Raw genomic sequence first — 17,783 nt, 5'->3', positions numbered from 1 at the left:
TGAAACCCTCATCTACGCTCGTACATTCACTCTTCAAATGAGCACTTTCTGTGTAAGTGAGAATTGGACATCAATTCTGAGAGAATCTATTCACATATAATCCTCTTTAAAATAACCAACCTCTTTAAAGTGAACTCTTTGGTAAAAATATAAATGTAAGAACTCAGTTCTCTTTGTATTCACACTGCCCTTGGCTTTGAACGAGGACTCAACTCTTATGCAGGTTCACTTCACTTATTTTGTGGTCGGAGTTCTCTTCGCGTTCACATTGCTATGTTTAGAAAGGAACCAAGATTTTTTTCCAGTAGAATACCTCATACTGAAGAGCTCAGTGACTTTCAACGTGGCACTGTCATAGGATGCCACCTCTCCGACAAGTCAGTTTGTCAAATTTCTACCCTGCTAGAGTTTCCCCGGTCAACTGCAAGTGCTGTTATTGTGCAGTGGAAATGTCTAGGAGCAACAACGGCTAAGGCGCGAAGTGATAGGTCACACAAGCTCACCGAATGGGACCGCCGAGTGCTGAAGCCATAAAAATAGTCTGTCCTCAGTTGCAACACTTACTACTGAGTTCCAAACTGCCTCTGGAAGCAACATCAGCACAAGAACTGTTCGTCGGGAGCTTCATGAAATGGGTTTCCATGGCCGAATAGCCGCACACAAGCCTAAGATCACCATGCACAATGCCAAGCGTCGGCTGGAGTGGTGTAAAGCTCACTGCCATTGGGGCAATGGAAATGCGTTCTCTGGAGTGATGAATCACGCTTCACCATTTGGCTGTCTGGACAAATCTCTGTTTGGTGGATTCCAGGAAAACGCTACCCGCCCCAATGCATAGGGCTGTTTTTCATGGTTCGGGCTAGGGCCCTCAGTGAAGAGAAATCTTAACGCTACAGCATACAATGACAGTCTAGACAATTCTGTGCTTCCAAGTTTGTGGCAACAGTTTCCTGTTTCAGCATGACAATGCCCCATGCACAAAACGAGGTCCATACAAAAATGGTTTGCCGAGATTGGTGTGGAAGAACTTGACTGGCCTGTACAGAGCCCTGACCTTAACCCCATCGAACACCTTTGTGATGAATTGGAACACCGACAAAGCCAGGCCTAATCGCCCAACATCTGTGCCCAACCTCACTAATGCTCTTGTGGCTGAATGGAAGCAAGTCCCCGCAGCAATGTTCCAACATCTAGTGGAACGCCTTCCCAGAAGAGTGGAGGCTATTATAGTATCAAAGGGGGGACCAACTCCATATTAATGCCCATGATTTTTGACGTGCAGGTATCCACATACTTCTCACACTATTCAAATCCCACAATCATTAAAAAGCTTATGAAGCACTCTTAGCCTATAGATCTGTGCATCCTTGACAATCGCTAATCAATATCCAAAAACAGCACCCGTTTTTTTCAGCGAACCTACACATGTTCATCTTCTCGTGGCACCAATGTGATTGGTTATGTCAGGGGAAACGCTGTTGCAGTAGTCTAGTGTGTGGTGCGGAAATAATGACAAGCAAACCTAGGGAGCTTTGTGTTTACATTGCCTTAGAAAATGGAACCGAACCAAGGATTTCAAGTGAACTGAACTTAGACCACCTCTCGATTTGGTCAGTTGGGTTCGCTTCAGAGGCTCTTTCGAGGGGTCTAAGTTCCTTTGGAGTGTTCACACTGGACAGAAATAAACACACGGAGTTCACAAACATTTGCTGAAAGGGACCAAGTGTGAAAACACCTTAACACATTGTACTAGATAGGCACTTGTACATTGTGTTGACATCACAGAATATAGTGGGGGGTCACAGATTGGCTTTACAACAACAGAACAGTGAGGAAAAACAAGTTGTTTTAAGGTTTCATTCCAACGCCCCTCTGTTCACAGGTCCAGCCCACCCACTCTGCAGTGTCCACAGACCTGAACAGGAGAGAATAACGCACTACGCCTTCACACTAATACTTCCAGAGATGAGAAATTACAGGCCTAAAAATAACAAGAAACTTGAGGGCAGTTAGTAGAGCAGAAACAAGGTATAAAACAGTATTGTTTCCTAGCTATACTATAAAGCAATAAACTGTTCTTGTACTTGAGATGGTCTGTATCAAGGCACAAGGTGAGACCCAGATGCAGACACAGGAGGCAGATGGTTGGAGTCTTACTATGCTTAATAATCCAAAGGTGTAGGCAAGAAAATGGTCGTGGACAGGCAAAAGTTCAAAACCAGATCAGAATCCAGGAGGTACAGAGTGGCAGACAAGCTCATGGTCAAGGCAGGCAGAATGGTCAAGCACAGAGTCCAGAAACAGGCAAGGGTCAAAACCAGGAAGACTAGAAAAAAGGAGAACAGCAAAAAAGAATACAGGAAAAAAACGCTGGTTGACTTAAATACACTGGGGAAAATAAGCCACACCTGGAGGGGGTGGAGACAATCATAGAAACAGGTGAAACAGATCAGGGCGTGACAGTCTGTGTGATATAATGCTATAACAGTGATATTCCTTTGGGATTCTAGGGGAGAAAATCTATTTCTTATATGCATTTCTGATGCCTGGAGTATCATAATGAATTATGTTAGAGCATCATGAAGATGTAAATTGTCTAGTGTAACACTTCTGTGGTGAAATGTTGTGATGTCAGAGTTAAAGGTATCTGAGGTGAAGAGAAATGATGTTGGTTAGTATTTGTTCATCCTTGTGCTTGTTATTTCAGAGGTGAGCCCAAAGGCATTGTGTGGTAGACTTCAGTCCATATAGTGTGTAGTTTTCTGAATGAGGTTTAATCTAACAAATCATTTCAGTGTAATTCATACTGTGGTATGGACATTTTATTAGAAATAGTATATTTTGACAATCTTCAAACATAAGAGGGATCAATACACATGAGGTGAACATCTGGTTTTAAGAGCTATCCTGTTTGACATACTTTTCAATTCTATCCAAAACATTTACTGAGATCAAATGTAGTTTACATCCCACCTGAATTGTATAACCACTGGCCTGACAAAAAAACATACAAAGGACATTTACCAAATGACATATACCAAAGGACATATACCAAATGACATATACCAAAGGACATATACCAAAGGACATATACCAAAGGACATATACCAAAGGACATATACCAAAGGACATATACCAAATGACATATACCAAAGGACATATACCAAATGACATATACCAAAGGACATATACCAAATGACATATACCAAATGACATATACCAAAGGACATATACCAAAGGACATATACCAAAGGACATATACCAAAGGACATATACCAAAGGACATATACCAAAGGACATATACCAAAGGACATTTACCAAAGGACATATACCAAAGGACATATACCAAATGACATATACCAAATGACATATACCAAAGGACATATACCAAAGGACATATACCAAAGGACATATACCAAAGGACATATACCAAATGACATATACCAAAGGACATATACCAAAGGACATATACCAAATGACATATACCAAAGGACATATACCAAAGGACATATACCAAAGGACATATACCAAAGGACATATACCAAATGACATATACCAAAGGACATATACCAAATGACATATACCAAAGGACATATACCAAATGACATATACCAAATGACATATACCAAAGGACATATACCAAAGGACATATACCAAATGACATATACCTGTAAACAGAAAGGTTATCAGGAAATTCAAAGCAAGCGGGAGGTTGCAAAATCACTGCAAGCAGAACTGGTGTGAGGAAAGAAAACAAAGCTACATCATCATCATCATCATCATAGTCAGGTCTGTGCTCTCATGGACATACCTTTCAAACAGAGCAGTCATGAACTCTATTTTTACATGCCAACTGGCACACTATTACTTATTTAGTGCACTAATTTTGACCTGGGCCCAAAGAACTCAGGTCAAAAGTAGTGCACTATAAAGAAAATAGTGGGCCATTTGGGCCATATCTTATTTGTTATGATCAACTAATTCACATAAAACTTTTATAACGAGTATCAAAATACCCAAACGTCAGCTTATCAGCACTTTCAGTGCGTATTTTGTACAGTACACTGGCACCGCACAGTACTGTTCCGAGACAGACAGACAAAAGGGACAACGACTGGTGAGAGATTCAGTGAACATCAAATGTAGCAATTTTGTGTGGTAAAGCAGTAGTCATTTCAAGATGGTCTTGGTGAGATAAGATTCCTCCAATGGCTAGAAATATATAATTATTTTATATACACTCATCCGAGGGCCACGCCATGTTAATTTGACATTTTAAATTGAACTGTGTTGTTTGAAAAGAGACCAAGTGAAAGGCGTATACTCACATCCTCGATACTGGGTTTTACACATTGATTCAGGTAACACGTGAAGTCATTAGACAACCCCGATTGACAGTCAAAAGGACAAATATAGAATTTCAAAACTCTAATAATTTCGGAAAGTGTATTTACTCATCACACTGTCCTGAAAGAAGAGGACCATCTGATTTAACAAAGGTATGTTGACAACAGCCAAGGTGAGCAGAGAAGTACAGTAATATAAGGAGAACAACTGTAGCTAGCAGTGACAAGTAAAGATATATAGGTTTAGCCTGGTCCCAGATCTGGTTGTACTCTTGCCAACTCAAATGCTTTCATTGTCAAGCCAAATGTGATAAAAAAGTAACAAGGAGTTGGCATGACAGCACAAACAGAGTCCGGCTGTAGTAGGTTGGCTTGCTGGTGAGTCTGTGTGCACTTAATGTGAACTTGCTGGCTGATAGTGAGGCTCTTTCGCAGCTTCTGCTTCTCAAATGCGGTGAACCAGTGGTGGTGAGCGGTGTGCCTTCAGGAAGCATATCTACTTCCTCTTCCTCTGCAGGCTAGCATCTCATTGGCTGCCTCCCTGCAAACAGCAGAAGCAAACGCGGCTGGGCGTCACTTGTGTATTCACATACAAGCGCAAGGACAGACAGGGGTCCTGTCCGGAGCAAGACTTGACTTCAGCCCGGAGAGCACAAGCCTACGGCCACCTAACAACCTCCGGTGCAGCATCAAATTGACTGGGCCCAAACAAGCGGAGTAAACGAGAAACAAAGACAGTGAAAGTAGTTTTCGTCCCAGAGTCTTTTTTTTACAGCAGTCAATCTGTAAACTCCACTCTGTGCATTCTCAGTAGGATCTCTCTCTCTCCTGGCACAAGGCTGAGAGCAGCTACTCAGCTACTCATTCTTGTGGCAGTAAATGTCCTTTAGCGCTTTGAGTTCCTCAATGAGGGTCTTGTTTTGGTTTTCCAGCACGGCCACACGGTTCTCCAGACACTTGACATACTCTTTCTTTTTCTTGCGGCACTCCCTTGCAGCCTCCCTAAAGAAGACAGAGTAAAAGAGACAGTGGGAGAAATCCCAGCTCTAAGCACCAATCAAAAACACTTTAGAGACTTCCCATAACATCCAGTCAACCTTTATAGATAATCAATTATCAAAGGGGTGCTTTAAAATCTACAGAAAACTGAGAATGATTTCGAAATCTGTTCCCCCTTTGACCAAATTCAGAGCAACAGAGTAACAGAGAAAAACTAGAATGTGTCCCAAAAGGCACCCGACTCCCTATATAGTTCACTACTTTTGATCAGGGCTTCTGGGAAAAAGTAGCGCACCATAAAGGGAAGAGGATGCCAATTTGGGACGCAACCTGTGTCTGTCTCACCTGTTCTTCATGAGGCGGACCTCCCTTTTGCGTGTTACCTCCTCAGTGTGCACCGGGGGATTGTGCATGGTCAGGGAGCCTGGGGACGCAGCCATCACCAGACCCTGGGGCAGGCCCGACGAGGTGGGCGAACGGAGCTGGTATGCTGGCATATCTCCAGTGGCAGCTAGGGGACACAGACAGAACACCAGGGTCCATTTTAATAGAACTTCTTTTAACCAAGTTTATCACTTGCACAGACAGACAGGACATCAGAATTGGAAGTGATTACGTCATTTATTCAAGCAAGGTGGTCACTGGAGAACAAATTCTCGCTTGCATTGACCACTTACCTATATTTAGCTCACTGGGGCAAAAACTAAGTGCTGTATTTTTTTACTTGAGTCCTTCAATCACACAGATTTCTCATCTTCTATCTACTTAGAGGATAAGTGACCATAAATTAGACATAAACGCTGAACACAAATCATGTAGATGGGTCCATTTCACAACAACTAACAACAACTGACCACTTGTTTAATGTTTTTTTCTGTTAAAACAACCAGACAAGACCAGATTCCAACGAACCGTGAATTAAGCACACCAAACCTCATTTAAATGTTATTTTTTCTACAGACAGATTTAAGATCGCAGCACAGGTGCCAAATTAGGGAGAGTAGGCCTAAGCACAGATCTAGCTTTGTGTGGTACCCACATGAACAAACAGTTTACTATAGAATACTACAGTACTTACTAATGAATTCTGTAGTATACTGTAGAATATTGTACTACACACAAAACTATCCCTTGATCATGTGTAGTACTTTCTATAGAATGTTGAGGTATACTGTCCGGGGGGGTTACTACAACTACCTCCTTGACATGTCTTTGTCAGACGATGTTAAGACAATCGTCTTTCTGGTTGCTGGGTAGATAACTGCCATCCAAGTGAAAGAGAAAAGACACTGTCTGCAGCCTACGTTTCAGCCTACATGATTTGGTGATGATTCACTACTGATTCATTCATTTTTGGGTCAAACAAATCTTGTACTTTGAAAAAAATGTCAAAGTACAAAGCAGTCCCAAGCAGCGGTGTGATCCTCCATTCCCCCACTCACTTTCCGTACTGTATCCCTCTTATCCATCTCCCAATCTACATTTCTGACTACTATCGGTCAATAAAAAAAACTAGAAGAACACGATAGATGTATAAAAAACCCAGAAGAGAACACATAAAAGTATTTCCAATGTGCTCCTTGGTGTAGGAATGTGGTTCTGATCTGACCACTAGTATGTTGATAAATGTCTCTCTGACATTTCCTGATACTACAAAGTAAATACAGGAGAAAACTATCATCCTTATATGGCAAGAATGAACACTTATTCAAAACAACTATATTTTCACAACAAAACATTTGACTATTTTTTCCATTTATGAATTTATAATAGCCCAAATGCCACCACTGCACTCGTGTTTTAACGCAAGAGTGAGCAAGTAACAGCTTGCAGATCTAAAGGGAGAAACAAGGCTGAATTCTTCTCTCTCCTGTCGTTATCGAAGTGGATGACTAAGCTGGTAGCGCTGAAGCTGTGATCACTGCTCTTTCACTGCTCCCACAGAGGACTCTGTTCTGTCTGGAATCACAGTATGACTCCCAGCTGACGTCAATGTGAGTCTCACTCGACAGTTAGCATTCTCATTTCCCTGGCCCCATCTGGTTCCAGGAAACCTGAGTGACGTCAACGCCACCCCTCCCCCCTCTCCCTGGCTGCTCCAGAGAAGCGTTCTGTTTGAGTGTTTTAGGGGGCAAGCAGACAGACAGGAACTGGGTTGAGCAAGCTAACTAAACACTTACTGCCATGTTCGGTCAACACAATGTCTAGCTTTTCACTATAGGAATGTTGAATGGTAATTATACAGTACTCTCTTGTAATGTTTTCAAGTCTCAGAGAGAGAACTGTGGGCAGGATGCCTCTGTAGTAGATATCTATTAACCTGAATTAGTTAGTCAGAGCACGACAGTTTGCTAATACTCTGAAACACAGTTGAGGCTTCCAACTGAGCCAACTGCTATGACTTAATAACTATGGTAGACTACACACACACTTTTGAATACATTTTAAAAGTTCTGTAAAGACACTTAACAATCCAAACGTTCAAGTAATTACTCACAAAAAAACAACATGTATTTAGCCCTCTAAATACAGAAACAATGCAAGTACATCTCTGAATTGAACAACAATGCAGGTATACATTGTTTATCACTACCAGCATGATACATTTAACTTGCTATAAAAATACAACTGAGAAATACTGAGAAAGGAAAACAGACATAGATAGTTACATACCTGATTCAGTCTCATCTCCAGTAACAGCCATGTCTTCTACTCTCTAACAATCTGGGATCCACAGTATTACACACTTTCTCTCTTTTTATCTAGCTGACTGTGTGTCTTTCTCTCTCCCTGCCTGCTCTCTACATGGAGTGGACACCCATCAACTTCACACAAAATTACAATTAAGGACACTGACATCACAATGACATCACTGGACCTGCTGAAGTCAATAAGACACTCTGCCTCTAGGCCCCTCCCCTGCTCTGCTCCTGGATCAAATGCTAAAGTGGAGCAACACAATGCAGCAAGATAGGGGAGGGAGGGTTAGCTGGTTATTTTTAGACCCTATGACGCAACTAGGCGATGTAGAACAAACATTAGGATATTGTGCCCAAGTGACAGCAGACGTACTAATGTGAGCACCCTGATTGAAGCACTCCCAGGGGATTCACTTTTAGTACTTGTTATTAATATATGATTATTAAGCTTTTCATTCATTTCTCTGAAAAATAAGGTAAATAAGTTCAGCCTAATAAAGAAGTAGCCTAACAGAAAGGTTTAAAGTAATAAAAAGTGGGAAATGTTCCAGTTGTTGGATTGATAAAACTACTGACGTTTTACTGAAACCCCTCAGGGGGAAAAAGCGTACATTACTCTGGTGGACATTACTCCAACTAACATCATTTGAATCTATTCTACCTTTAAATCATAACACTGGTTCCATAGTAACATTACGGGGTCAACCAGCCAAACTTGACACTTTTTAGAGACAAACTAGTCAAGCTCCAGCCATTTCAAGAGCTTCCTTTTGTTCATTTACCAAATTAATGCAAACCTATAAGTTGATGAATCACACTTTTCCCTACATAGTGCACTACTTTTGACCAGAGTCAAAATGGAGTTAATTTAGGTACAGTTGTTCCTACCTTGTATCACCACCTGGCCACCTTGTACAGAGAAGAACTGCTGTCCTGAGTCCCCTGCCTGGGTTGCATACTGCAGGATCTGGGGTGTACCAGAGTTGGACATGGCCAGAGTCTGTACGCCCTGCAGACCCTCACTGCCTGGGCTGGTTATCTGGATGGCTCCCCCCTGGGTGATGGCAACTGAGGAGGGACACACATTTTTAGAAGTGATGGGATACTCAGAGGTATATTGTGAATGTTTGTGTGAATCTTATTAAAACTTATCTGACCAAAATATAGATAGTAAATGTGCAGAGCTAAAATGGAGTGTGCATTTCTGACCACTGCTACAAATAGTTGATTATCAGCTGCTTCTAAGCAAGATGTTTTGGTCCATTAGATTAGATGTTTTTCTTGAAATAAAGGAAAGTACTGTACTTTATGGAAGGTCACTGGCTTATTGATGCACAACTATAACCTGGAGAATTTGGTCTCCACAATAAATCTTCCGTTTAAGATCTCTTACACAATAACACAAACTGGATATAGAAATGAATACAAAAAAAAACGCTACAGCATACAGTGACATTCTAGACAATTTTGTGCTTCCAACTTTGTGGCAACAGTTTGGGGAAAGCCCCTTTCTGTTTCAGCACGACAATGCCCTCATAGAGAAATGGTTTGTCGAGATCGGTGTGGAACAACATGACTGGCCTGCACAGAGCCCTGACCTCCACACCTTTGGGATGAATTGGAATGTCGACAGCGAGCCAGGCATAATCGTCCATCATCAGTGCTCGACCTCACTAATGTTCTTGTGGCTGAATGGAAGCAAGGCCCCGCAGCAATGTTCCAACATGTAGTGGAAAGCCTTCCCAGAAGAGTGGAGGCTGTTATAGCAGCAAAAGGGGAGACCAACTCCATATTAATGCCCATGATTTTGGAATGAGATGTTTGACGAGCATCACATAGTGTATATACACTACCGTTCAAAAGTTTGGGGTCACTTAGAAATGTCCTTGTTTTTGAAAGAAAAGCACATGTTTTGTCCATTAAAATAACATCAAATTGATCAAAAATACAGTGTAGACATTGTTAATGTCGTAAATGACTATTGTAGCTGGAAACAGCTGTATTTTATGGAATATCTACATAGGCATACAGAGGCCCATTATCAGCAACCATCACTCCTGTGTTCCAATGGCAAGTTGTGTTAGCTAATCCAAGTTTATCATTTTAAAAGGCTAATTGATCATTAGAAAACACTTTTGCAATTATGTTAGCACAGCTGAAAACTGTTGTTCTAATTAAAGAAGCAATAAAACCAGCCTTCTTTAGACTAGTTGAGTATCTGGAGCTTCAGCATTTGTGGGTTTGATTACAGGCTCAAAATGTCCAGAAACAAATAACTTTTTTCTGAAACTCGTCAGTCTATACTTAGTCTGAGAAATGAAGGCTATTCCATGCGAAAAATTGCCAAGAAACTAAAGATTTCGTACAACGCTGTGTACTACTCCCTTCACAGAACAACGCAAACAGGCTCTAACCAGAATAGAAAGAGGAGTGGGAGGCCCCGGGGCACAACTGAGCAAGAGGACAAGTACATTAGAGTGTTTGAGAAACAGATGCCTCACAAGTCCTCAATGGGCAGCTTCCTTAAATAGTACCCGCAAAACACCAGTCTCAACGTCAACAGTGAAGAGGCAACTCCGGGATGCTGGCCTGTGTTCTTTTGCCCATCTTAATCTTTTCTTTTTATTGGCCAGTCTGAGATATGGCTTTTTCCTTGCAACTCTGCCTAGAAGGCCAGCATCCCGGAGTTGCCTCTTCGCTGTTGACGTTGAGACTGGTGTTTGCAGGTACTATTTAATGAAGCTGCCAGTTGAGGACTTGTGAGGTGTCTTGTCTATAACTAGATACATGCATTAGCATTTTCTCAAGATGCTGAAAGGAAGAAATCCTATTTTTTCACTCCTGTTTCCAAGTCAACATTTAGCCTCCATTTGGTTTATAATTTTACTGCAAGAAATGCTTAATTCTGCAGTTATTATAAAGGCTATGTGAGAGGTTATAGACCTACAGTCAGTGTCCAGATTTCAATTTCCATTCAACCCATCTAAACAGTAGGTTACAGCTCCCTTGATGTGCTATAGGCCTATTTGAAGTCCTGTCTTGTGACTGTCTAATTTGTATAGCGCCTCACAATCATCACACATAAAAGAGGATGATAGCAGGCTATGTTACCACTTCACCTTATCTTTCCCAAACATTACTTTTCTGGTCCTCCCTTCTCTTAATTTTCAACTCTTCATTTTGCTGCTTTTCTCTTATTTAATTAAATTTCAATATTGTCCTATTTGCATCTGTGGATCGGCGTTAACATTTTCTGCAACGGTAATGTTTTCTGCCCGTTCCTAAAAGCATTTGGTGATAGGCATGTAGTCTATTTGGTACGTGTCCAGTTTGGCCCTAAAGGTTTGGCTTATGCACTAATACCAGATAACCTAAAATAATTTAAGAAAACCCTAAATTTAACCTAAAGATAGAATTTGCACACAAATTATACATTTATGTATTTTTTAAGGTATTGTTTTCACTTTATTCAACCACACAATATTTAATAACCCTAAACCCGCCAACCCCTCAGATATAACTGCGGTTATGAGTCAACCCGTGCATCACCAACTCTTACATTATTTGGGCAGAACCCCTAATGTCACAATAGTGAGTGCACGTCAACATTTTGACCATAGTTGCGTTCTAACTATGGCAACCTATTCCCTGTATGGTGCACTAATTTTGACAAGAGCCTAATGAAACTCACTGTATTGGCCACTGCTGGTCTGATAGATTGAAGTTGGCACTTGAACTGCAGGCACACTGGAGGATGGAACCTCATCTTCGGGTTTCTCTTCCTCGATTCTCGGAATTGAGGAGGAATCTGATGATAGCTCATTGAGGATTTTTCTGAAAGAAAGAGGAAAGCACGTAATAAACTACTCTGCTTCGATTGCTTTGAAATGTCATTGCTTGTTTATCAAATTACATCTTGCTCCCTTTATAGTGCACTACTTTTTGTTTGTTTAATATTTGCAACGTTTTTATGTCTACCAACCGATAAGATGGGCGTCTTGAGAGAATCTCTCTTCTTTTCTGTGTGTCTGTGGCTGTTGACTCCCCATCTTCAAGCCCAGCTATGGAGGTTATCTGGAGCAAAGAAAAACACTATGAAGTCTGAAAGTAATGCATAGATATGATCCCTGTGTACGGTCACCTCCCTCCATTTAAAATACCTTAAAAAAAATAAAAGTCATTCCCAGTGCTGAAAACAAAATTGGACAAAAGTAGAAATCTCAGGGTGTTTCCGAAATGACACACTATTCCCCCACATGGCTCTGGTCAAAAGTAGTACACTATATAGGGAATAGAATGCTATTTGGGACAGATTCTCTGTAATTTAGAGAATAAAGGACAACTAGGGTGACATCACGTGCTGATTTGTCTAATGAAAGCAGACAGTGTGTTGTCTTAGAGACAGTCAGACACAATACAACATTCTGTGCACATGAAGGTTAAACTTTGTGCTTTTGCTAACTTCAATGGTGTCATTGTCAAGCCAAGCATGTTTGACAAGAATTTTGCATGATGGGACAAACAGACTGGCACTCAGGCTAAGAAACTATAGCTACAAGTACGCAAAACCATTCTTTGGTTTTTCTATGGGGAAAAATAACTACTCTGTAAAATAACACAATGCAGATTTGACTGAATTTAGCCAAGAAGACTATAGTGACAAGAGTCTGTATCCCAAATGGCACATATTCCCTATTTAGAGCACTGGTCAAAAGCAATGCACTATATAGGAATAGGGAAGGAGCTACCTGTACATTCTGCATCTGTGGTGACTGGATGACAGAGGCCTGAGGAGCCTGGATGACACCCTGAACATGAAGTGTCTGCCCACTAGGTAACTGCACCACTGTCATGCCCGCGGAGTCTCCTGTTCCTGGAACCTAGAGGAAGACGAGAGATGTTCAATTATTTCACAAGCAATTTAAACAATATTTGAGAAATATTTGAGGAAATGCAAACGCCTTGTCATTTATTGTCATATTTGGCTTGACAATGAGTAATGGGAGTTGGCAAAAACATAAACAGATCTGGGACCAGGCTATTTAGACCCCGATACACATCTGAATTATAAGAGTGATGATGAGTGACATTGGCCACAACACACACTTCACAAAGTATCTACCTGAGTGATTACTGCAGTGGGTGAGTTGGATTCACTCTGACTTGGATCCTCATCAGACAGAGAGTCATCAAAACGTCCCTCCTGCTTTGACGACGCAACCTCTGTGTCCATGGTCATCGGACTGGAAATGTCAGGAAATTGGGCAAAGTACAATTATAGTCTACCTAGCTTGGTTTTTTAAAGTTTAAGGTTATTTTAAAATCCATAATTATTGGGACAGTGACCATTTAGTTTTTTTTTAGTCTGTGCTCCAGCACTTTGGATTTGAAATTATACAATGACTATGAGGTTAAGAATTACAGCACTTTTGGTACATAGTCCCGACCTTTTTAGAAGACAAAAAGTACTGGGAAAAATTCACTTATTTTTTTTATTTAACTAGGCAAAGAACAAATTCTTATTTACAATGACGGCCGACCCCGGGCCAATTGTGTGCTGCCCTATGGTACTCCCAATCACGGCCGGATATGATACAGCCTCTTGCACTGAGATGCAGTGGCTTAGACCTCTGCGCCACTCAGGCACCTGACTTATATGTGTAAAGTAGTCTAGTACTTGGTTTAGTACTTGATCCCAAAGTTAGGTCTTCTCCTGTGCTGTAACCATACTAATTAAACAGGGATACAAGTGTTTTAAATAGATGCAAGGAATGCTTTTGTGTCGTCGCTTGTTGGAATACTTATGCCACAGAGGAGGCTGGTGGGAGGACCTATAGGAGGACGGGCTCATTATAATGGTTGAAATGGAACAGAATCAAATGTGGTTTCCATTTATTTGATACTGTCCCATAGAATCCATTCCCGCCAATACAATAACCCTGTCCTCCTATAGCTCCTCCCCCCAGCCTCCTCTGATATGCCATCTAAGTTCCAAGAGCTCTTCATAAAGTTTAAGTCAAGCATTTCAAGAACACAGTTCAACCAAAAGGTTGATGTGATTGTGAATCAAATTAATGTATTCAATGCAATGTAGTGTTAAATATGACAGTTGCTATTGCTTGGACCTTGGTTCATATTTTCACTTAACTTTCCCCCCATGGAGCGCCTGTCTGAATTCGAAATGGGAGGAGTCTTGTTTCTAAACTGGTTAATTTGTACGTGTAGCGAGGTTGTTACATATGAAACTTTCTGCTACATCTGTAGCCATATTCAGCACCTAAAGAAGATACATTTGGTACATTTATTAAAAGGTATTGCTGACAACCACAATGTATTTTCTTCAGTAGCTGGCTAACGTTAGCTTTTCAAAAAGAGAACGCGAAAGGAGTTGCGTCGTATAGCTCTGCAGCTGTTCGATAGAAATTGCGACTCGCACCGAAAAGCATTAAGGGTGGTAACGTCAGCTTTAGATAATGTAACTAGCAGCTAACTAGTAGCAGGGAGTTACAAAAAAAAGTGAAGTAATAATATACGGTCACTGGTTGGCAAGCCAATTGTCACTGTATACCATGTCAGCTAGCAAGCCAAACACTATTGCATTTGTTTCTGTGCATGAAGTTGTTCAGCTGGCTAGCAAGCAGGAAGTAGATTCGACTGCGAATCGAAAGTTTGTCCATGCGTCATTGTAAACCGTGAACGTTCTGTCTTGTCGCTCCTTTTTTTCTGGACTTGTGCCGCGAGTAGGCTACAGTGTAATAACTTACCAAAGTTATAAATTACGTAGTCAGACTCGTCACTAATTATGGTAGGAGTGGATGGCTCGAGCCACGTAGTCCCCACGTCAGTCCTGATGATGCAGCGCTAAAATGTCGACCAAGCACTCGTCCCCTCCAACTGAACACTACAGAAAAACACTACACGTGGGAGGAGCTTCACAGATTACTGTACTCTGCTACTGTAGCTAGACTGAGGGCAAATCATTCTGTTCATTTTTAACGTTAGACAACAATGCACTGGATACACTAATAATAATCTTAGAATTAACATTTGACACTGTATATTACTAGCAATACTGTGAGTTAAAAATAGTATAATAGTGTTTAGACCTACTATTTGAAGTTTACAGAGTTAGCCTAAACATTGTCATTATATTTTCCTTCTATCCCATGTGCACAGTGAACACTTAACATTGATCATATTTTTTTCAGATCATGTTGTAACTTGTAATGTAGGCCAAGAGTTGCCTGGCTGCACAAACTTCAGTTGGAGTAGCCAGGCAAAGTTTACAGTATTTCAATTTTATCTGGATGTGCTATCTAGTGGTTGTAAATGGGAAAACAACTCTGGTTTGAAATGTATACATTTTTTATTGATTTAACCTTTATTTGGACAGGGAGTCATGCTGAGAGCAAGGTCTCTTTCTCAAATGAGCCCTGCATACCGGTACACATAAAACACATCAGTACACCCAGAGAAAAACAATAATAGAAAACACATTCTTAAGTAAGAATATATATATATATTTGAGCTCAGCAGACTTGAAATTTGCTCAATGCTGAAAATATTGAGAGAACATTGCATATGGCTATTTAAAAATATATATATTTAACCAGGCAAGTCATTCTTATTTACAATGACGGTCTAGCCGACGCTGGGCCAATTGTGTGCCGCCCTGTGGGACTCCCAATCACGGCCGGATGTGATGCAGCCTGGATTCGAACCAGGTACTGTAGTGATGCCTCTTACACTGAGATGCAGTGTCTTAGACCACTGCACTCTATTTCCTATATAGTTCACTACTTTTGACCAGGACCGATATGCTACCTACCCTTTTCTGTGGAAAGATACTTTTTGTCATTGGCCCCCCAGGGCCACCATATGGTGGCATTTATGCCAGGTCAGGTCATACTGTTCCTACACCAAGCCAGCTAATGTTAAAGAACGAAGTCATTACAGTAGCACCATTATGTTGAAATATTGAATATATTAGGCTACGGCACATAAAATGATTAAATTGTTGGGCAAAGTATTGCCCACCAGGTCCCTTCAAGTGTGTGTATGTGCGTGTGTTTATGTGAGTAACGGTGCTTGTGTTGTGTTGGGGGGAGGGCATTGGCTTCCCAAACCACAGTTACAAAATTCCTAAATAAAACACGGACCATAGCTTGGCTTCTGTCCTCTCCTCCACCTTTACCACTCCCTTCCTGTCTAGGAAGATGTACCTGTGTATGGCCCAAGTGGCACCCTATTCCCTATATAGAGCACTACTTTTGACCAGAGGCCTATGGGTCCTGGTTAAAAGTAGTGCACTATATAGGGAATAGGGTGCCATTTGGATGCGAATTTGGAGGGCAGTGTCCAGATGGTGAGGGAACAGCAAGGGGACAACAGGAGGTACAAAGAGCGGCAGCAGGGGGTAACACAACCCTCAATCGACAGCTCTGATCAGGAAATTATTATATTAAACAATTTACATGATTTAACATTACATTGACATTTTAGTAATTAAGCAGTTTGTCTTATCCAGAGCAACTTACAGTCAAGGAAAAACAACCACATTTCACGGTTATTGCAAGTAGACCTTAATCGAAATATCTGCTATCAACAGAATCAGTGGTAGGAAAGTTGTCCTTCTGCTGACCTCATTTACACTATCCTTTCTTAATCTGGTTCCGGCAAAAGGCAAGTTTCCTCAGTACATTGTTCGTTGCAACGTCATCTCACCGAGTCTACCTCTACACAAAAAAAATGTAACTTGCGAAAGTACAACAGTAACATAACACTCACAGGAATGAACTGTTTTACATTTTGCACATAGATAACAATAAAATACTTCAAATGTTTTACGAAATATCTTTACATAATGTAATTTTGTACTTTGTCTCTAGAAATAGATTGGTACATTTTGTGTAGCGGCATATCTCAAAATACTAGTAAAACTAACAGTATAGTATAAATACAGTATAATGGGCCTATATTTATAAAGGCTACCATTCAATACATAGCTATACAAATAATATGGGTATTGAATGAAAGTGTTTATCAAATGGTAACGTTTTTTAAATAATAATTTTACAAACTTACTTAGATCTGCATTTCAGCCAAAGCAGAACTGCAATTATCAACAATCTGTTTATTAGGTGGAACTGTTGAAATAAAAGAAACGGATGAAAAAAACCTCCAAAACATCTAAAATATATAGAATGCATACAGTTGCAGTCGGAAGTTTACATGAAAATGAAAAATGGATCAATGATGGCGAGAAGACCGGTGACGTCGAACGCCCAGCACCGCCCGAACAAGGAGAGGCAACAACTTCGGCAGAAGTCGTGACAATTAAATGTCAGGAATTGTGAAAAACTGAGTATTTTGCTAAGGTGTACGTAAACCTCCGACTTCAGCTGTATATTTGATTTAAAGTGGAACGCAAATGCATCTTTATCTCATCCTGATCGATCTGTAGAGGCTCGGGTAGACTGCTGTGCTCCACGCAACATGAGTAGTTGTGTTTAGAACCAGAGATGAAGATGGTTTTATGCAGTTGGTAAGTCAAATCATGATTAGGTTTGATGTCTGTTGCCACATGTAGAGAGGTTGGCTTCCCATCCAGCTCCCCCTTAACCGAGATGTCCTTGACTCGGTCTTCTCCAGTTCTAGGTCAAATGACCACTTCAGGACGAACTGTCAAGGACAGAACATTACAATACAAAATCCCATGCACTCTGCAAGACAAAGTGAA

At 40.9% G+C, this 17,783-nt stretch overlaps 1 protein-coding gene across 2 annotated transcripts; it reads right to left on the bottom strand.

Annotated features, from left to right (window-relative positions):
* Positions 1-2,807: 2,807 nt before the first annotated feature.
* Positions 2,808-14,955, bottom strand: LOC135558643 (cAMP-responsive element modulator-like). 2 transcript variants are annotated; one of them, XM_064992611.1, is made up of 8 exons: positions 14,809-14,955; positions 13,167-13,287; positions 12,793-12,924; positions 12,027-12,118; positions 11,736-11,878; positions 8,933-9,112; positions 5,691-5,856; positions 2,808-5,348 (listed from the first exon to the last, which is right to left on the bottom strand). In XM_064992611.1, exons 2-8 carry the CDS (start codon positions 13,281-13,283, stop codon positions 5,204-5,206), a joined length of 975 nt encoding a protein of 324 aa, XP_064848683.1. In that variant the 5' UTR covers positions 13,284-13,287; positions 14,809-14,955; the 3' UTR covers positions 2,808-5,203. The 2 variants fall into 2 exon arrangements, with proteins under 2 accessions (XP_064848683.1, XP_064848684.1); XM_064992612.1 differs by lacking the exons at positions 8,933-9,112; positions 11,736-11,878; positions 12,027-12,118; ... (1 more) ...; positions 13,167-13,287; positions 14,809-14,955 and adding an exon at positions 8,019-8,296.
* Positions 14,956-17,783: the final 2,828 nt, after the last annotated feature.

The sequence above is a fragment of the Oncorhynchus masou genome, chromosome 17 (assembly GCF_036934945.1).
Source record: "Oncorhynchus masou masou isolate Uvic2021 chromosome 17, UVic_Omas_1.1, whole genome shotgun sequence".
Lineage (NCBI taxonomy): Eukaryota > Metazoa > Chordata > Actinopteri > Salmoniformes > Salmonidae > Oncorhynchus > Oncorhynchus masou.
The sequence above is the reverse complement of the archived record's forward strand: the minus strand, read 5'-3'. Positions and strand labels throughout refer to the sequence as shown.

Bases quoted from the DNA above. Each gene is read 5' to 3' on its own strand.
- LOC135558643 (XM_064992611.1), bottom strand. From the start codon at position 13,283: ATGACCATGGACACAGAGGTTGCGTCGTCAAAGCAGGAGGGACGTTTT. The intron at 12,925-13,166 runs GTAGATACTTTG...GTCTTCCTCTAG, and splicing joins CCACTGCAGTAATCACTCAG to GTTCCAGGAACAGGAGACTC. The intron at 9,113-11,735 runs GTGAGTTTCATT...GTCCCTCCTCAG, and splicing joins GACCAGCAGTGGCCAATACA to TTGCCATCACCCAGGGGGGA.